Source organism: Sphaeramia orbicularis, chromosome 13 (assembly GCF_902148855.1).
Source record: "Sphaeramia orbicularis chromosome 13, fSphaOr1.1, whole genome shotgun sequence".
Lineage (NCBI taxonomy): Eukaryota > Metazoa > Chordata > Actinopteri > Kurtiformes > Apogonidae > Sphaeramia > Sphaeramia orbicularis.
In genome coordinates this window covers 31,028,999-31,051,363 of record NC_043969.1, presented here as the reverse complement: position 1 = coordinate 31,051,363, position 22,365 = coordinate 31,028,999, and the positions used below count along the sequence as shown (strand labels likewise).

General features: G+C 38.7%; 1 protein-coding gene across 4 annotated transcripts in view; it reads right to left on the bottom strand.

The window, feature by feature from the left end:
• Positions 1-22,365, bottom strand: part of igsf9ba (immunoglobulin superfamily, member 9Ba) — a 70,966-nt gene that overhangs the window by 33,162 nt on the left and 15,439 nt on the right. For all 4 annotated transcript variants that reach the window (XM_030152442.1, XM_030152443.1, XM_030152444.1 and 1 more), the window contains exons 3-4: positions 11,142-11,288; positions 3,151-3,302 (exon numbers count right to left, since the gene is read on the bottom strand). In XM_030152442.1, the coding sequence (XP_030008302.1) occupies positions 3,151-3,302; positions 11,142-11,288 (299 nt within the window). The remainder of the gene's footprint in view (positions 1-3,150; positions 3,303-11,141; positions 11,289-22,365) is intronic.

Here is a 22,365-nt window from a genome sequence, read left to right as displayed (position 1 = left end):
GGATCCCTTCTCTGTGGCCTTTTGCCCATTACAGGGTTCCTACACACCTGAAATTTCCTTATTTTTTCCAAACCCTTATTTCCAGATGTTTTGGTAAGAAAAATTCCAACCAGCCAGCCAGTCTTTCTATTTTGGATTTATGAGTGTGTGGACATCACCTGTCCGTCGAAGCAGCAGTGAAACTAGACGACACCTGGGCGGGCCTTAAAATGGGTTGGAGGAGGATAAGAGCAGAGGGCTGGGCATTCAACTTGTCAATCTGCCCAAATGTTTTCTCGGACACGTAGCTGACTGTATGTGCTCTCACACAAACATTTTAGCTGCGCTAGCAAGCACCTTTAAAAAACAGGTCAATCCATTCCTTTTTTTAGATATTCATAATTTTATGTTTTAGAAAATAGAGCAGAGGTAAGAGTCTTGGAAACATGAATATTTTTCCATACATTTGTTTCCATTTTCCATACTTTTCCAGACCTGGAAATTTATAAAAATCAAATTCCATACTTCTCCATATTTTCAATACTTGCATAGGAACCCTGCCATTACAAGTTTTTGGGTTGCTTTTTCTTTGCTCAAGTGAGGGTCAGAGGACTGATGGTGATAGTGAATATTGTATGTGTATTGTCCTGACCTAAACTGACATTCTTTTGTGACAGAGGCAGTTAGTAGAAACATCGTCCTGTATGAACTTTGTCACAGCAGACTTGTAGAAGTCTCTGTGGAGGAGTTGTGTGATGTTCTCCCTGTTGTTTAACAGTTTGCCCAGTGCCCTGTACAGAACAAACCTTCCTGATCAGTGTGTTCAGTTTTCTGGTGCCGTTCACTCTGACACTGCAGCTCCAGCAGATCGTAGGGAAGAACACTGCACTGGCTTGTAAATGGTTTGTAACATTTTATGCTGAACATATAAAAGCAACTACATTTACTGAAGAAATCTGTTCTCCCTGTACACTGAGTGTGTGTTTAAACCTAAATTTAAAACGCTGTTGAAATCATTACTCATACAGACTTCACATGCGGTAGCGGTTGGAGCTGACTTCCAAGGCAGTAACCTTAACAAGATCTGATGATATGTAATGGTCATCAGTCCACTCCAATACTTTCTGTGCCTTGGCTGAACTCAATCCAAGCTGAGTGAGAGAAGATTAAAGAAGAGGAGGAGGAGGAAGAGGAGGAGGAGGAGGAGGAGGAGGAGGAGGAGGAGGAAGTCAGCAGTTGATGAGAAAGAAAAAGGGACAGAGGGGAGAAGATAAGGTGAAGCATGAGATGAAGGCTGAATTTCAATTTCTGTCACATCCACTACACTGACTTCTGAAACAGTGGGGAGTTGCTGAGAATTCTTGTGATTTTGTTGCTTGCTCTTTTGTTCATAATTTGAGTGTTCTTTTGGGGAAGACCCTTGTAGTCCCACTTCTAGTTCTGTCCTCTCCTGCATGACTGTTTTTCTCAGTGTCTTTGGTTTAAAGCTTTTTTTTTCTCCACATGCAAATAAATGAAGTAAGAAAGTAAAGAGAGGATGATGAGGATTCTTCATCCTCTCTAACCTCGTCTGTCACATTCCTCTCTTTCTTCATGACGTTTCCATGGAGCTGAGCATGTGGGTGAGCAAATATACCCTCATGGCCGCTCACATGCACACAAACACACACATTTCTCATCTCGCCACAAGACGGAGCTTTCCCAAGTCGGAAGGTTTTGCTTGCACTCAAACTGCAAACAATAAATGAATGTGGAAAGCCGATAAATACAGCACTCTCTGTATTTTTCACTATAAACCCAGTGAAGTACAGCATTGGGCTCTCACTAGCGATTTTCATTTTTAGTGTAACATTCATATTAGGACTAATGCAATATTGATGCAGAAGAAGGAGATTAATAATGCATCAGAATGTTGTCCAATCGTTTACAGAGGGAGCGGTGTTAAAAAGAGGCGACGGTGGGGAAAGATGCTGAGGCAAAAAGGGAAAATGAAAGAGAGTGGGGAAGATGAGGGAGGCCCTTAATAGACACTCCTGTACACTCCTGTCACTTCCTCTACACTATATCGCACAGGCAGCTATTAAGAGTTGATAGTGCCTGCAGCAGACTGTTATATCAACGATGCGAGAATGTGAAGGTATACAGAAAATAAGGAGGCATCGAGCCTAAACATGTTCTTCTCATCCTAAACAATCACTAATCTGTGACGTTCTAAGCTTTACAGTGTAACAAGCACCTGCGAGTTAATGTTTTGCGAACATACCTTACTTTACCTTCACCTACCTTGTCTACATCTAATTCCTACTTTTGTCTAATGTCTGACAACCTCCAGACACCTAACAAAAAAGTGTTGCTTTCAGCTGTCACTCGCAAATGTAGGTGCAGGGAGCACTTGCGATAGTGTAGTGAGAGGATGAGATTTCCACTTGAGAAAAAGGTGATATTTGCACCTTTTTACTCAAGATGCAACATTGTGTGGTTGTGGTACATGGAAGCTTTTGGTGTCTGAGTTATGTATAATGGAACAAGTGTGTTAAGCGTCTGACTAACGCCACAAACCTGCTGTTTATTGTTGACGGTTTATGTAGCTGAAACATTTTCAGCGATCAAACCACACTGAGGCTGTGCCAGAAATATCTTGTCATAGCATCAGAGTATCTGCATTTGGGAGTTTTTCCACAGGAATAAAAAAAAAACATGCATCACCAGACAACAAAGGGAGCTACTCTAATGCTTGTACCTTTTATTAGCATAGTTTAAGTGACTCACGGTGCATTTTATTTTTACTTCAGACATTACTGAATCAGGACGAGTCGGGATGTGCTGCCTGATGTGTGGACTGACTGACAGTCCTGCTGAGTGGATCACTCATGGTTCTCCTAATTAGCTTATCAACAACTCTCTTTTTTGTGCACAGAAAACATGCAAGCAAGACATTTTCCCAAACTAGAGAATGCACTGAATGCTATATTCAAGAGATTATTTATCACGCAAAATGTAATAATCTTTGCAGCACAACAACTATATGAGGCTGAGTGAGATATAGTGCATAACATGCTTCCAGTACAGATGGACTCAGTGGATGGCACCATCTGTGCACAAAACCCCTCTACTATATTGGTACACAACCATACATCTGAATGATTGCCATAATTTTTTTTTTCCTCTTACCGAATATTTTGTGTTGGTTGCAAGCTCCTCCCCCTCCCTCAGCCAGCTGATCATTGGTTTAGGATTTCCCTGGGCAGAGCAGCTAAGAAGAGTGCTACCACCTTCTTTTGCCTCCACATACTGCGGTGGCGTCGATGTAAATGTAGGTGGGGCTGTGGAGAAAGTAAAAACAGCAGGTAGTTATTGTTTTGTCTCATGTCACATATGGCACTTTCACCTCTTCATGAATCTAAAAATATTTTTTATCAGGGGGACAATCACAATTACAGTTGGTCTGACTTAAGTTGGAAAAAAAAGGTTTTAAAAATAAGATTACAAATAAAAATGAACATTACAGACCTTTCAGTATTTTGTATGCTGCTCGAGACACACACACACAAACACACACACAAACACACACACACAGAGTTCACTGATGATGCAGATGCATGTTTTTGAAATACTTAAAATGCAAGTTTACTATGCAGCCCAAATAAAGTAGGAATGGATGATTTAAAGTAAATATACATGAATTCAAATCATGTAACAGACATTAAAAAAAAAACATAAAGGTGTAATATTTGCATTGTTGGCTTCTTATTAAATTTGTCATGTTCTTTCTTCTCTCACAGTTTAATAGACATTAAATTCTTGTGATCGCTTTAATATTTCAGTGTCACTTTTTTCAGGTTGTACTGTGAATCCAGGTATTTGAATGCCACTTTTTTTCTTCCTCTTGCAAAAAGGTGTAACATATTGAAAGGGTGTGTGAATAAACAGACTTGTATATTGGGATAGTGAACATGGACTGAACTATTTGACAAGAGCTAGGTGATGCTGCTGCGATGTTCTGGACTAGTTCTCCATCCTGGGACCAGAGTTTGAGACAATATCCTGTATACGCTGCAGTTTGGTGTTCAAAAATTGGAGAAGCAACTTAGCAGCATCGCTACATTTCCACTTGATGTTTCTGAGCTCCACTAACAGTCCCAGGGGAACTGTTCACCACCTACTGCAGACTAATAAACTGTAGTTTCCGCTGCCAGCTGCTTTCAGCAGTTCAACAAAAATATTTTGATTATAAATAGTGGCACTATTTTGGTGTTTAGTTAAAGAAAGAAAGGTGAAGCTATACAAGTGGGTCACTGCTTGCCGTTGGGAGTCTTTCCATGCTTCATACTACACACAAGCACCTGGCATGGAGTAAATGAATCGCCCAATTAGCACATTTAGACATCTGCCTGTCCATACTGCCCTCTCACTCTCTAACACTCATTACATTATATGATAGATTAATGGTGATACTAATAAAATGCATGTCTGGTTTATTTATCTCTTGCTGCTGTGGAACAGCATGTAGTTGATGGGTCAGTGGTGACATTAAACGCATCGTTATGCATGATAGTTATTAGTTGCAACTGCTATCAGTGTCTTTTATTTCACATTCATTTTATTGAAAGATTTGACCCATCCTTCTCATTTAACCACTGAGCTCATAATGTGTGTATGCATCCTCATTTTGTAACTAAGTGCTGTTATTAATTCTCATCTGATGTTCGTTAAGGGAGTTCCCATCACTAAATGGAAAATAGGTGGTATACATGGCAGTGCAAACAGCAGGTACATTTTGTCAACCTGGGAGTTCTTCTGCACCATCAGGTACAGCTCATCACAGAAAAAGTGTCAACACGACCAAGAATCCTGGGAGTTGTTCAACAGAAAAGTAAGCTGTGTGTCAAATTCTCATCCTACTTAATGCGTCTCTTCATTAATTATATACACTGAAGATGCTGAGACAGGGTCAATCTGGACTCATCAGACCACATGACCTTTATCCATGGAAACAGTCTAATCGACCAGTACTGCATAAGGTAAAGGGTTAAAGAACTTACTGCAGCTGAAATGTGTTAACTTCTAATTTGACTTCAAGCATGGAGGAAAAAGGAGAATCAAAATCAATCAATTGCTCATCCAATCAATGCAGAACATATAAATATAACCCAAACAGAAGACAACAAATATAACCTCTCTATATGCACTGTTGCCAAAAAAACTGGAATAAAATATTTTTTACCTCTTCTTATGAAATGATTCTGACAATTAGATTTATACTTGTAGTTAGTTCAGAGTCCGCAAATCTCTTTGCAACTGTTGTTGGTTGTTTGATTCAAGAATAAGGATTGAATTACAGATCACACCCTGTCCGCATTTCTCAATAAGAAATCCGTCTGGAATCACGGGGCTTGAACCTAAATATGAAGGTGGGACTAACGGGCACCGAGTTAACCAATCACAGATAACAGGAACGTGATGCTTTTGTCAAAGAAATTCAAGAATACAGGGTTTAATCTGTAATTCAATCATTATTTTGAATCAAACAACTAACAACAGATGTAAGGAGATTTGCGGACTTGGAAGTGACTTTGACTCACGACAAAAAAAAGTTGGTGTGTATGACACATTGCGAAACACCTGCCCCCAGACCACCCCCAAGACTTCTGACTTGTGACTTGCCTGGTATAAAATAGATTGGGCATAATTCACAGTGAATGGAGTAGTTCCAGACTGTTTTCTTAGTATTGAATACACTGAGAAAACCAGATGGCTGACCAGGCTAAGTGTAACTGGGACTCAATAAATAATCATTACAGCTAATGATTATAATAATGTGACTAAATAGGAATAAAAAGAGGAATATGTCTGAAAAAAAAAAGAAATTATTCCAACTAAATGGGCAACAGTGTTTTTGAAAATGAGTGGGAAGAATTGAACACTTATTTAGTTCAGCTTTGTCAAGTTCAGTCATTCATTATTCATATTCATATATAAGTATTTACAAACATATACACATACATACATACATACATACATGTGTATCCACATACATGTAACCCCCCCCCCCCACCAAAAAAAAGGAAAAGCAATAAACACCCAGTGATAATCAACCACCTTTATTTTTATATTTTTTGTTATATTATTTTGTACTCCCTTTACACTGCTTCATGTTTCAATCAAATCAGGCCTGAAAACATTATTGTTTACTGCAGCTTTCCCTTAAACTCTTAAATAAAGTCTTTTAAAGGAACTTTAAAATCACATTTCATTGCTGATGATTTTAATTTTAATGTTTTTATATTTTAACTTTCTCTCATCTTAAATGTAGTTTTATGCCTCTCCTGTGATGCTTTTATGTTTTATGTGAAGCACTTTGAATTGTCCTGTACATGAAATGTGCTATACAAATAAACTTGCCTTGCCTTATCTTGCCTTAATTTTAGTACCTGCAGTAATAATCCAGTGGAAGGATTCTAACTACTTAGATAAATCCAGGTGATGACTTTTCTTGGCCAGGGTGTGTATTTTAGTGAGAAGAAAACAAGTCCCAAACTAACGATCTTCCTTACACTCCTCCCTAATTCAATTCCATAGTCAGTTTTAGGAAAAAAAAAGAAGAATTTTGAGGAATTTTTTGTGCATTTGTGAAAAAAAGCCAAATGTGGGGTGACATTTCAGCCAGCGTATGCTATTTAGGCCAATAAACAAACAAAAATAAAGCTACTTAAATCTTTGTTGCATGGTTCCACTGGGTCTAAGGATGATTGTTCACATAAGCTCCAACGGGCCCATTAGTGGCTGACAAGAGCAGACACACATATGGATGTGATGGACAGATGAGCTGGCATTTGGGCTGTACTTGGGTCAACTAAATAAGTCACCCTATCAGTAGCCCAGTAACAGTGGCAGGGTCTGTTTCCTTTGGTGAGGAAAATGGACGACATGTGGACAGTGACTAATGCATACATAGTAAAAAAAAAACTGATAATGCATTAAAAAGATAAGAGAACAAGGCAGGACAAGAGGAGGGAGTAGGGGAAAACGGAGAGAAGATGAGAAAGGAGGGAGGGGAGGGAGAGAGAGAGTGGCCTTAGTGTCTTTTTCGGGCACAAGGCCTTGCCATCTGACACCTGCCACTGAGTGGGCATGAATTCCCTGTCCGCTTGGCAGGAAGTTAAGGCCAGCAAACAGGAACTCAAAGGAGGAGTGTATGCAAATACCAACGGCCAAAGGAAACGGGTAGTGTCTGTGTGGCAGCCAGACGAAAATGACACCTGCTTCCCTCACAAACACCCATTTAGAGGCCGACAGTACTATAATGTCTTAATATCAACTCCCCTTCTTAAATGTCTGTACTCCAAAACAGTGTCTGCTTTTTACATTTCCATGAATGTCTGTCTATTATTCGACTCCAAACCCCAGAAGAGCAAAATAAGCCTGTGTGTTGCACCAGCTGAAGTCCACTACACCCCCAAAGCTGCACACATTACCTACACTAAGTCGTGTGAAATGTCAAAATGTAACACGTTAAATATACATAGCATTTACGGATATTATTAGATCTGCAACAGCCTGAAGAGCTCAGTTTCTGTTGAAAGGCCTGACAGGAGTGGAGAACAGCACAAGAGGGAGGGAGAGAGAGAGAGAGAGAGGTTGAAGTAAAGAGTGAATACTGATTAGGCAAGCTACAGAGATGCAGTATGCCTACACAATAAGACATTCATACACCCACAGACACTCACGAACTCCAAACATCAGAAGAGTGTGCAGGTGACACTCGGCGGCGGAGTGTGACCTATTCACTCTTCAGATTCAACCATGAAACAGATCTGATTTAGCTGCATACAAACACATCCAATGAGAAGCTGTCATGTCAGTGTTGATGTAATGAGCTACACAGAGCACAGTGCACACAAAGTCGCTCTCAGTGTGTGTTGTACTGACAGACCCCGACACACAAACACACACCAAAGAAAAACGCTATGTTCTGCAGTGATAATATCCATTTATATACAGCAGCATTTTTTATTCCAAAATGATTATGCACTCCCATGGACTAGGGCTAGATGATTTTTAGATAATATTTCACGTGCAGCATGCTGTAATCATTATTCATGTACGAGAATTGCAAGCATTGTAAGACATATGCGCAATCAAATCGAATATACATGAGTTTCACACAGTGCTCATAAGTTCACACACCAAAAATAACTACTTTGCTGGCACAGACTTCTGTTAGAAGCACAGAGGATTACAGATTTCTGATGTTTAAGACCTGTGAAGCTTTCACACACAAGTCACTGCTCTGGGTTTGAACTATTCTTCTCAAACCACATGACGTAAATGACAATAATAATACCACAAAACAAGACGTGCTTTTTGAATTTACTGCAGATACTTCACTACATCTTTGCTGCACCAAAAATCTGCAAACAGCAAAGCTTTATTCAATTACATCTACTGTAAAATGTAAGAAGCAGATTCATATAATATCTGTTTAAGAGGTATTTGAGGGGAAAAAAAACACACATTCCTCATATGAAACAGATACATGGTTGAATAAAAAAAAAACAAAAAACACAAAGGCATCATTGTCTTTGTGGTCTCTGGTGCTCTGCAACAATGTGGAGACACACTTCACACAGGATTCTCAAAGCCACTGGGGCATTCCTGGGAAATGCAAAGGTGCAGATTTTTTTTCCGCCTGGTCATCACTTTGATAGCTCTCAGACTATCACAGACGATCCCTGCCGGAACCGCCTTAAACAGGACACAATCAATTTTCTTCTAGCCAGACTCTCATCCTTTTTACTCCAGGTCTATTGAAAAGTAGTTGCAAGAATTATTGAAAAATGTGTTTAACGATCACTCATTCATATTGGCCTATTAATGTAGAATCTGCAACCCTTCACAAATATGAGTCTGATTATAAAGGGGAAGTTACAGCTGTAAAACCATAAAGGCGAAGATAATAGAAATCACTTTTGATGATTATTTATTTCTACATGTTCAACATATTATTGCTGCCTGTGCATAAAAAACATGAAGCAAAACATAATAGAGAGAGGAATAAAAAAGTGGACAAGTAAAGAAAGAAAGAAAGAAAGAAAGAAAGAAGTTTGGATAACTGGGCCTTGCAAACTTTAACAATAATGTTTCCTTTTTCTTTGGATATCATTATTATACTAGTATGTGCAGGTTCGAGATGTGGTAGCTTTTATGCTGGGGAGAGCAGAGTTTTGGGAAAAGATGTTAGAGTACTAAGAGTACTGACACAAAAATTGTTTGGCTAGTAATTCTTTAAAATGTGAATGACAACTCATATATTAATACGCAAGGTGCACCTGCAGAGTGAAATTGTGAGCCTTGGAGCGCACAGACACCATGAGGGGTGAATAGTTCGTAAAATGGGGGGGATGATTTGTAAACCACCCGGGGGGAGGGGGGTCCGTGCTGTGTGTACCACATAATGAAGTGAAACTTAACCGGTGTTACTAATTCCTCTACGTCTCCTGCTGTTGTGAAGCTCGTTTACCTTTTTCGTACCTTCTGGAACCCTCCCCTCAGAACCTGCCCCATTACCGATATGTCGGGACTGTAGCTAGTAAATGTGGCATTCCTGTCTTTAACTTCATTTCCCATCATGCACTGTGCTTCCGTGATTGTAAAGCAATTGTATTCCAAAATGTCGAATATCTCCGAAAATATTGGTCGTATCAATCACTTGCTGAGATATTTAATGTGGAGATGGGACTATTCCTCAACTGTAGGTACCAAATTGGACAGTTAAAAATGTCTCATTTTGGCAGAATCATGCTTATACACACACACACACACACACACACACACAGACGCTCTGAGCCCTTCCAGTATTATGATATTGACACAAGTCAACAATAAAACAATATTATACACAATTTGAAGTTTTAGAACTAAAATGCTGGTGTGATATGCTGCTAATGTTTATATATTGACTTGCGCATTGATGTGCTGGAGAAATTTGGAGTTAACATACCTGATTTATGTAAATGAGGTAAAATGACATTTTCTGCTAGAAGGAAAATCATTGTTGACCATTGTAATAGAAGATGTGTATTTGGATTTCAGCTGTAGAAACTTTATCTGATGAAAGAATGTGTGACATCCAATTTATTCATCTCATGGTGTCAGTTTATAGACAATGTCATCCAGAAAATAGGAAATGTATAGTCTTACTTGTGAAAAATGCCAGTGCTTGCTCATTAGGAGTATGACTGACCTCTACTAGTCCAGACCACCAGATTAGTTTTAGGATGTTACTGAAATGTACAGCAGTGGAGAAGCATAACTTTGCTTCTGTTAATATAGAAAGCACTCTTAATAAACTGCACTATCCATATAAAACATGTGATCATTTCACATGTGTATCAAGTGACACTAATTCCTATGTATATATACTGTATTTATTTTCAGTGTCAAATGGAATAAATTGCTTTGTGTATATGAGAACTGAAACATTAAAATCCATCTTAGTTCTGGTATTTGACTAATGACGCTTACTGCTGGTCTTAGATTTCTGCATCTTTATGCAGGTATAATTTTTGTGTGTTAATTGGTGGTGCACATTAATGTTTGTATGTATTTGTGATGCATTTTAAGACTGTGTGCCTAAATAAGACTAACAACCACTGAAAATCCAAAAAATCACAAAAATAAAAAAAACCCTGAATACTTCTCTGCTCGGCTTTTGATCTTACAGCAGGGGTGAGGATGGTGAATGTGCAGTATTCCCTAAGACACACCCTCTTTTGATTCCCCAAATCACATCTGAAGGATTTGAGTTAAATCCCTCTTCTAACTAAACCTCTGCACCAGACTCCGTTTTCCCTCAGAAATACCTCACATGACTAAATCTTCCTCTAACGTTGTGTTTGACTGCAGGGACTGCAACATAAATTCTTCATATTTTAGTTAAATAAGACACAACACTGAATATGTATAAAAACAGTCCCTCAGCTAAGAATGGAAAGCTTGTACTTTGACCTTGAAAGGATAAAGGCATTTTATTAAAGCACTTTAACAAACACTAGGAAGCTTAACTGTAATATGTGATGCAGATTTTCCTTTTTTTTTCATCTACACCCACACACATTCATGTTCCCAGGTTAGAGAGCAGGCTCTATGGGAACATGACTCACCATTGACTGTGAGGTGTACCCAGCTGCCGTTGTGGAAGGTGTCGTACTGTTGCTCCAGCATCAGGACCCTGCACTCATACCAGCCCTGGTCTTCGGAGCGCACAGGGTCAATCTGCAGGGAGGCCTTCCCATGCAGAGAAGCTCTACCTGCACACAGAGAACCAAAAAACACACAGATTAACCATTCCATCCCTGTACTTTTGGCATTTTTACTGCTTTTAAGCCTGTCTTTTCCAGCAGAATGAACAATCCCACTGCCCCGTTCAACCTCACTAGTCAGACTGGTAACCACAAACATCCATCATAACAGTTGAGGGTTAAGTGCTTTACTTCAGGGCATTTTTTCTAAGAGCATAAAACAGATTTATGAGTTGTTGGTTTGGCCTTTTGGAGTCAGAGCAGTGCAATACTTCCAAGTGGACTAAAAATAGTTCTTATTTTGTTTTATCAACAGATTAAAAACACAAAATATATTCTCCATTCCACTAAGTGCTACATGTTAGCTTGTGCAACATAATAGAAATCTTTTCTCCTATTTTTCTTTCCTGCTGATGGTGCTCCTTCAGCTAAGACAGCTAGTTATTAACCCATAAAGCCCCTGTGCAAATTTTGTAGTAGTTTCCAAATGGATTTTTCTTTCTATTTAACTTTCCTAAACTGATTTATCATAATTTATTAGAATATTGCCCTCTGCATTTGGCCTTTTTCTCTGTAAATCCTATTTTTTTATATTTAATTGTCTATACTTAATTTAGATACTCATGAAAACTCACAGAAAATGCAAAGATTATTATATTAAAATGGAGAAAACTGAGGAAAAAGTGACTTTTTCAGCAAAGATATCAATAGCTGAATGTAAAAACAAGAATCTTCAGCCACTGTCATTTATCAAACTCAGTGGGTTTTACTGTTGAATTAATGTTTCAGAAGATGACAGCGTCCAAATGGGTCATATCTGATGACCATGAAAAGATGACAAGTTGTATTTTACACCAATTACTTACATGTATTGATAGGATTAATGGATAAACATGTATTAAACATTTTAGGTCAGTAGATGCTTTTGGTCACTAGTGGACCTTTGGGTCTGTATGGGTTAAAATACTGTAAGAACAAGTTCATTGTGATGTACAAAGTCCAACTTGGAGCAAAATGCAGTCATTCTTTAGGTGTTTTTCTTTCTCCTGGTACACCATTCACAATGTATTACTTTAAATACTACATTCTGGATAAAGTCCAAGCACGGGATGGAAGGCAGGAAAACACCCTGAGCAGTTTGCCAGTCTCTCACATGGAGCTCACAGATATATTTACAGTATCTATGGGAAATTTGGAGGCTTCAGTCAACCTGAGTTCCATGTTTACGAAGAGGAAACACAACACCTAAAAATAAGGCTAAATCTCAGTGGATTCATGACAGAAATTATATCTGTAATTAATGTTTGTGCGTAGACTGTTAACTTAATAGTTCAAATTAATGTTTTCAGTTCAGTAAACAATAGATTGGATTTTGTCTGTGTGATTTTGTATATCTTACTGTCCAATACTGTGCAACCTTCAGTGTTGGGCAAGCTACTTGGAAAATGTAGTGAGCTAAGCTACCAGTTACTCTGCCATGAAAGAAGCTTCACTACACAGAAGCTACCACCCAGTCAAATGTAGCAAGCTAAGTTACACAAACACCACAGAAGTAACTCACTACATGTGAAGCTCCTTTAAGTTGTACCTTTAGGGAGAATACATTGGGGTAAATTGTGCCGGTGATTATTGAAGTAAAACACAACATTTTAATCTCATAAACTGTAATGCTATATAAAAGCAAGACAAATGAAATACAAAAATTACTCTTTTAAGGTTTATTTAAATATCGTCACCCTATTAAACTATTGACATAAGTCATATTTTCTAGTTTTTGAGAAAACACAAAAAACTTAAATACACAATATATGGTACTTGTGAATCATTTCAGGCAAAAAGGCTTTGGCAATAGATGACCGCTGACATACATAGAATACGGTCTGTCATATTTAACATATAAGAGGCCACTTAAACACTGAATAAAACTCGGTCCCCTTCAGAAAAATGTGACTGTGCAATCGCATAATTCAACGCATAATCAAGTGCACTAATGGCTACATAGTATTTTAAACTCCATGCAGCAAAGGTTAGAGCATAAGAGAAAATCAACGCTCAAGTCACTTTACCAGCATGAAACATTTGACAATGTTTTTTCCTGCAGTGATAATTATGATCTATGAACATAAAGGCTCTAAAAGCCTGTTCTACTTAACTTTTGTGAAGCAGTAATTAACTTTTTTTTAACACTTGTGAAAGCCATGACTGTACATGACCTTTTGGAGCCATGATTTAAAAAATCACTCCCCTCCAGAAAAACACCATTATGTGATCGCATAATTCAATACCTATGTCAAGAAAATAGCACACATTATGGGGTCCACATTTTTTTCAAAAAGGGCTATAATAATTTCATGTGAACACAAAGGCTCTAATTGATCAGTCTAGATCCGGCCTACTACTTAGCATCCCACTTGTCGATGCTACAGCCCTGTATGTCTTCTGTTTATAAGTGCATGGCATGATGGGTTTTGGTCTAAAATTAAGAATGTCATATAGTTTTAGTGATAAAATGTAAGCGTACAATATACATTCATTCATTATCTGAACCTGCTTTATCTTCACTAGGGTCACAGGGGTCGCCGGAGCCTATCCCAGCTACCTATGGGAAGGTGGGGTACACCCTGGACATGTCTCCATTTCATCACAGGACTGACATATAGAGACGAACAACCAATCACACTCACATTCACACCTATGGACAGTTTAGATTAACCCATTAACCTTTCAGTGCATGTGTTTGGATGGTGGGAGGAAGCCGGAGTACCTGGAGAGAACCCACACAGACACGGGGAGAACATACAAACTCCACACATCGAATGGTGCTGGAATTGAACCCAGGACCTTCTTGCTGTGACACACGAGTGCTATCCACTGCACCACCGTTCACCATTCAATATACAATTACTATAAAATAATCTGTTGAAAATAATCATAAGCGGTGACTTGTGCTACTGGCACAACTTAACCCAGGCCCTTTGGCACAAATCACCCCAGCCCCACCATTTTGAAAAACTAGCATGATCCAGCAGTTTAGAGCTAACATCATGTGTATCACATACAGACTCATTGTGTAGCCTATTAAAGCATTACAACAAATGTGAAATGTTTTTAAACTGGTCTATAATTGTATAGACTCAAGAATCAAAAAACATTGATCTAGAAATTTTACTTTGAAAGGCAAAATAACAGTTTTTTGAGCAAAAATGTGCTTACCTCTCGTGCCATGTGTCTCTCTACTTTGTAGGATGAGTAAAATGGATGGTTCTTGGTCACATGACCAATTTCTATTTTATGGTTTTCTACAAACAAGGGGTGGCAGTACTTCCCCCCTGGCATAAATCACCCCACTCTCCCCTATTACCTACAAACTGCTCCTAATCAAGTCATGATAATTTTATAATAGTGACCAAATACTTCTGACAGATTTTTTGGAGTAAACTGAATAGAGTAGTCTTACATGTCACTGTCTCTAAAACAGGGCGTTTTTCTGGACTACTTAAAAAACAAAATGCAAAAACTGAGTGTCTACCCCTTCTCCAGGGACCACTACACCACTGACAAACTGCTTCCTTTGGTGCTTGTGTCACAGCCATGAACCACAGAAGCAGAGGGGAACTGGCTGTAGTGCTCTTTACTGTGGGTTTGGCGGCTCAGAAAAGAGCCTGTGGTGATCACCGTCCACACACCTCAGCCAACAACCATCCGATGTTCAGCAGAACACCGTTTGCTTCTGCATTGAAGTGAACGCTGTCATCTGACAGGTGCTCCAGGGTGATACCAGGTGTGTGGTGCAGGTCTCATTTCCAACTCCTCCATGGAAACTCAGCCCCACATGACGCACCTGGTCCGCTCCATCCTGTATCCACTGTCCGCTCACTGGTACTGACAGCGATGACACGGCAGGAGGTAGGGGAACATCAGTAAGGAAGTGGAGGAAAGCTCCAACACTGCCCGGATTCTGCTACGCGGTCCTTGAGCATGGGCACGGCGCTTCCAAGAATGTGCACAATGACTTTCCAGTAAACCACGCACACTCCGGGTCCCGTATAGACAAAGTGTGTGGCCCCGTTCTAAACAATCTTGAGTGCTTGTGTTGTGTATTATATAATAGCATTTTTCTAGACTACAAACTGCTTCTCCACTGTATATAACTAGAAGCACTCGGAGAGCGCAGACCTCCGCCAAGGCTGATCAGTGGCCCCCCCCGTGGGCGCCCCCACGCCAAGGAGGTTATGTTTTTGCCAGGGTTTGTTTGTTTGTTTGTTTGTCTGTCTGTCTGTCTGTCTGTCTGTTTGTCTGTCCGTTAGTGTGCAACATAACTCAAAAAGTTATGGACAGATTTTGATGAAATTTTCTGGTCTGCGCCCCCCCCGTGGGCCCCCCCACCCCCGATCACCACCAAAATTTAATCATTTCTTCCTTATCCCATTTCCAACCAACCCTGAAAATTTCATCCAAATCTGTCCATAACCTTTTGAGTTATGTTGCACACTAACGGACAGACAAACAAACAAACAAACAAACCCTGGCAAAAACATAACCTTCTTGGCGGAGGTAAAAATAGCTTCTGTGGTCATTACCACGCTATTTGATCAATAAAAGAGTTAAGCTACTGAAACATTACTTGATTCAGGAAATAGTGACGTTACCGCCAAGCTACTGAGAATTGCAGTTAGTTACTAGCTTCGCTACAAGTAGCGATGCTACTGCCCAACACTGGCAACCATAGTGTACTGATTTAAATCACTCACATAAATCTTAGAACAGGGCAAACAAACTCTAAAGAAATCTGCAAAGTCTTACCAAACTGAGTTACAGTGCCATCTCAGATCAGATTTAATCCAAATAGAAACACACAAAGAACAAAAACATAGAATAAATTCAAGTTGTATAAAATAACACAAATAACACTATGAGTAACCATAAATGTATCTAATTCATGTGACCATTAAGCCCTGAAACGTGCAGATTTATGATTAACATAATGAGACCAAAATTGATTTCAATCTTATTTATCTGTAACACACATATACAATATCTCTATAAACAAATGAAAATGCTGCTTGTTCATGTGTAAAAATGTATTTTCATTGGAGTTGACTGACAGGGACTAACAGACACATAACAGACTAGACTTAAATCTCACTCTGTACTTATTCCTGGAGCGCTGCCCACTTCAAACTATTAAGATAAGCACAGAGGAAATTAAAAATTAAAAATTATTTCTCATGTGAAATGACCAAAACTTTTGTAACTGGCAGAGAGTTGTGTGTCTGAACCCACACCTCATGGTGGATGCTGATTGAACTTTCAGAGCCTTTAAAATAAAGTATGTGGTGTCACTGTGGGAACAGACCGGCCCTCTACTACACAGAAATCATATATTTCGTATAAAACCTCTCCATGCCCACCCCTCTTTTTTCTTCAAGGCTCAGGATAAATTGGAATTCTAAAAGGAGAAAATCACAAGGGATGAGAGAAGTTCCGGAAACCAGGCATGGTGAAATCTTCAGCTGCTAAGCTGTCTGTCTTCAGGCTTCCAGCCCACTGCTCACATGGCTGCCTCTGACAGCCCAACAGACTAAAACATTCGCTTCTGCTCTGTCTGACGAGTGTTCTGAGATGGAGCATTTTTCCAAACTTTGATGTACTGTAAGTACTGTTTCCTGTTACTTCAGACTGAGTGTCAGGTAAATATACTGATGTTGAGGGTGGGCTGAATTGCTCTCCCAAGCACAATATATAAATGTAATAGATAGACGCCCCGATCCTGGGATTGCTGCCATAGTTGGGTTAGAAAACTGACGGGTTTTGTTAGCAGAAAATCGATGAAGCAAAGGGGAAGAGAAAAGAGTGGGGACTGCAGTCTTGCAGTAAAAGGGTAGACTTAAAAAGTCAGGTCTATTTTTGCCTGCCTATTGAAGTGCTGAGTGGGGTGGGTGGTGGCGTGAAGGGTAGGGATCAACCTCAACTCCCATTTGTCAAGGAGTGAGAGGGTGCTGCTGTAGACAAAGTTAACAGCACTGTACACACGTCATGACCGGGCCCCTGGGCATTCACCACTTAGACATACAGGGTTCTGTCTACTGTGAAAACAGAGGCGCTTACACCTTGTTCAGATCACATCACAGGGTCTGACAGGTAGGAAAGCTTTGAAGAGGTAATTCTAAAGATCTGATGTGACAAAGTCGGCATTGTGGTACACTGGAAAACAACCCCAATGACCCAAGAGCTGCAAATGAAAATGTACAAAAAAATCCAATAAAAATAGTATAAGGGTCAAAGCTTATGCCTCCTCTTTTGTAAGACTTTGAGAACAAACACAATGTACAGCTCACCTCAACCAACACCCAAAGGTCAAAACTACATCACATTCAAATCTTTCAACCTTGTAAAAAAAAAAATCATACTAATAAGAATAATGTACTTTCACTTCTCTGTAATTGAAAAGAGGAAAGGTTGTGCTTTATTACACCACCACAAATCCAGCTTATTACTTCATTAAAGTTGGAATGATTACCTCTGAGAGTAAAACAATTAACAAGGTTTCAATCACAATTGAGACAATCTGATAAGCACAAATATCCTTTTTAAGGCCTTCAGCCTTCTTTACCATTTTGACATTCTCACACATTCTGAAATGTAACAGCGGAGGTACAGGTATGACTAAAAATATTAACAATATCTCCATTCTCCTGACATATTTATATGGATGAAAAACTACCAGTATACTAAATAGGCTCTGGAATGAAATGGAAAAAATCAAAATAAATGCAAAAAAAAAAACCAACAACTTTATAGTGAAGTTAAATCAGGAGGAAAAAAACAGGAGCAGGATCTAAAATATTTAGTTAACTTGCTAACATTTTAGCCAGAAAACTGGAAGGACAACCAGGATGACTGATGTTTTTACTCCTGCAAAATTGTAACTATAGTATTTTTAGTGATACACTTAATGTTGTGCATACACTATAAATCTAATTTCCATGCAACATATAGAAAAAATTAAGCAAACCTTAAAGCAACTATAGGTCTGTAGCATTGTACATCACTATAGCCTGGTGTGCATATATACTAGTGAATGTCTTCCTATGACCATAAAGGATCTGATTTCCAGTTAAAGCTGGTGTTAAGAGAGATACAATTTAGTTTTACAACGGCGTGTCCCAAAGCAGGAGAATCTGACACTAAAATTTCACAAGCTGCATATTTAAATTATTGATTGCGTCTTTGCTTGAGCGTGCACAAAAATAGATATTTTTTAAATGTCTTAATTTCCATTTAACCGCAGGGCAAACAGGCAAAATGATCCAAAAAAGAACGGACTACATGCAGATATGTACCATTCCCCATTTAACAGTGAACTGGACAGGGAAAATACACAGCTGGAATGAGTAAACAAATCCTCTTGGATGTGATATACATCACTAAATTAACCCATAAAGATCCAGTGCTACTTTTGTGGTAGTTCCCAAATAAATTTCTCTCTAGATTTCATCTTTTTTAAGTGATTTTTCACCATTTATTATAATATTATTCTCTGAATTTTGCACTTTTTCAGTGAAAATCGTGTATTTTCCAATGTTTAAATTACTGATCATGTAGATGTTCATTAAAGCTCTGATTAAAGTTGATGGTTATTATATCAGAAAGAGAGAAAACTGAAGGAAAAGTGACTTTCTCTGCAAATATATCATTATGTGAACATAAACCAAATGTCTCCATCCACTGTCAAACTCTATGGGTTTTACTAGTGAATCAATTTTGTAGAAGACGAAGGTGTTTCCATGTTCATTACAGAGACTCTGAACGTCCATGATCATGAAAAGCTGTAAAACTACATTTTACACCAATTATTTACATGGACTGATAGGATTAGTGGATCAGCAGTTATTAAAATTTTATATCAGTACATGATTTTGGTCACTGATGTTTGGGTCTTAATGGGTTAATATAGTACAGTTATTTTAATGAGTAGACTGTAAACTGAACTGTGTGCAAATTTAACTCCACTGAACCCGTTTTTTGACTTATGTATCTGTAGTTCCATATGTCGATATGGTATGTGGAGTTTTCATGGATTATCTCCTCTGTTGAAGCTGGTGTGTAATAAAAATTAGAATAATTTAATAACAATTTACCCTATTCACCAATTTTCTTTATGTAGCATGATAACAATTCCTGTGAATCGCCTAAATGAGCTCTGAGACCGTATGGATCCATTAAACGTCTCAAAGCGCATTTCTAGTCCAGTGTCATTATCACACTGTCACCATGCACATGAAATCCCCAGAATACACTTTAATCTATGTAATGAGACTGGCCAGATTCATGTTGCATCTGTTCACTGGTAATTCCTCAACAGTGGACTTGACGCCACATGGCGGAGGCCCATCAGAGTCTGAGCGACCACAGTGGAGTATGATGCTGTTCTAAAAGCTCTGTTCGCCCATACCCTGCTGTTAGTCACCAGGATAAAATAAACAATGAAATGCTCCAGCAGCTACAGGATCTACTGCAGCCACTACAAAACAAAAGACGGATTCCCCCCAGACAGTGAGTCACTGCCATTAGGCTTCTTTGTAGTGATGACCCTTCTTGAAAAGCCCCACAGGGAGAAATTTCAGTGAGGTCTTCAATATTATTTACACATTTCTCACTCCCTGCTTTGTTGAAAAATTTTCAAGTGATAAATCTGTTCGTTTCATTCGCTTGTGGGAAACTCACACCAGGGAAATGAACCCCTCAGCTTTGCCTTTATTTCACAGCATATTATCAGGTCAGGAAGACTTTGTATGTGGTAAAGAGGTGGGAACAGGAAAGGATAATTCTGACCCCATTCTGACAGATAAACATCTAGTCACAGATACTGAAGCAACATGAGGAGAAGCAGTTCCCTCTTGTGAGGAGTCTCTGCAAAGGAAACTGTCAGGAAGGATGCTATTGTGGATACGCTGTGATGGTATATCTAAATATCTAGTCGCTGATATGCTGTACTTTAACCTACATTTTTACCTGGAAAGTTCATGTTGGTTATTGCTTATAGGGGTCATATTTTGCTAAATTCACTTATATTAGTCTTTGGTACATTTATTTGTGTACTTGGGGACCCCAATAGTTCAAAAAGTTTGAATTTGAACCCTCCAGCAGACATTAATACATGAGTAATATCAATCCTAAAATATCAAACAGAATTGTAAAACATAAACTAAGGACAGTTTTATTCAACAATGACTACTTTTACATTCATTTTGAGGAACATTTTTGTTAAAATAATTACAAACTTGTACCTGAACAAGGTTCTTCTCTATGACTGATGTAATGGTTGTGTTACAACCATCCTTCTGATATTTTTTTAATTTAGTATGACAGAGGTTAAAGGGGTCATATTTTGCTAAACCCACTTTTATGAGTCTTAGATACATTTATTTGTGTATTTGGACCCTAATAGTTTAAAAAGTTTGAATTTCAAACATCCAGGTGCTGCAAAGCTATCGTTATATTCATTTTGGCAAAAATCGAGTCGATTTCTACAACCTGTTTTAATTCCTGCTTAATTTGTTACGTCTATAACTAGTTACATCATGGCATTTGCACATATAAGGTCAAGACTTCCGACAAACATTTCTCTGAGTACAACATAATTGTTTGTCAGCAGCAGCGGTTGAAGTCCATACTGAAAATATGTCCAAACTTCCAGCCGATTACCTAAAATGTTCAGTTGCTGGTTGAACAGGACAGAGCAGCACAGTTAAAAGCCTGGAGGGGGTGTGGCCTGAAATGGCTCATGTGCATTTAAAGGGACAGCGCTCAAAACAACCTTTCTCATGTCATTACTCAGAAATAGGGTAGAAGATGGGTCTGTGGAGTTTGATTAATGACGAATTCAGACCCAAGCATAGCATTTACAGTTTATGTAGACCACAGGGAAATGTTTCAAAAGGCATAAGTCCATTTAAAAAAGCAAAATAACACTCCTTTAAACTCTAGATATACTTTTGTGATTTCACAAGAGCAGGACTGGCTTGATTTATTACTCCTGTTCTATATGTACGTACACTTTTTTAATATCGACTCCATAGGTGCTCTGTGCTGCATTGTCACTGGAGTGTGTTGTGCAGCATGTATGTACAATGCAGCAGCAAATTGCTGAGACACAGTTATTTCCCTCTCTGCACTCAGAGGCAGCAGGTCTGAATGCCATATTAGAAGAGGAAGAAATTCAGTCAAGAACCAGAACCACCTACAAAGACAACCAAGTCTTTCTCTTGGCAGCTTAGACAAGGTGCTGGAGCGGTCCTTACGCTTAAATCATACATTACTAAAAGGAAAACACACACTGTATTATCCTGGAATAGCAGGTCAACCTTCACACCAAAATAGACTTTTGAGTTTGATATATTTATATGGAATCTCTCAGCATTTAAGACATTTTAAGAAAATCTTGTAGACGTGAACTATTTATGATATAAAGTCATAGATATGTACAGAGAGCACAACTATTTCATCCTCTGGAGCAAAACATTATTAATATTTTCAGGGCTATGAAATCACAAAGTGGATTTATAATAGTTTGTGTTACTGACATGTTGTTTAAATCTTTGCCTGCTTTAAACCGTAAAGAAACTCTAATTATCAATTAATCATTAAGTCACCACCGTGTGTGTTGTCTTGACATCATTCATGCCCCCCAGTATCAGTATGTACTGTGAAATGCTGCTGTCAACATATCGACTCCACTGTCATTACTAGACTTCCCTGATACGTCGTGCTTCTCTCCTGCCTCCACCATTATTATTCATTTATCCATATAGTTGTGATAGTGTTTATCACATAGTTACATGGATGCTAGGGGTTTCTATTTTGTGGTACTAACAGCTCCATTAGTAGTATATCCACTATTAGTACTTGTATTTAGAGAAGCAGCGTTAGTAGTTATGGGTATTTGTACTACTTTACTGGAAACAGCAATTCTATTTTTTCACAGTTGTAGCTCAGTTTGCTGAGAATCTGCAGACCTCCAAAGCTGCTACTCCAGCTAAAACACATATTAGCAGGTCACATGCGTTTCTGCTTATGTTAAAAA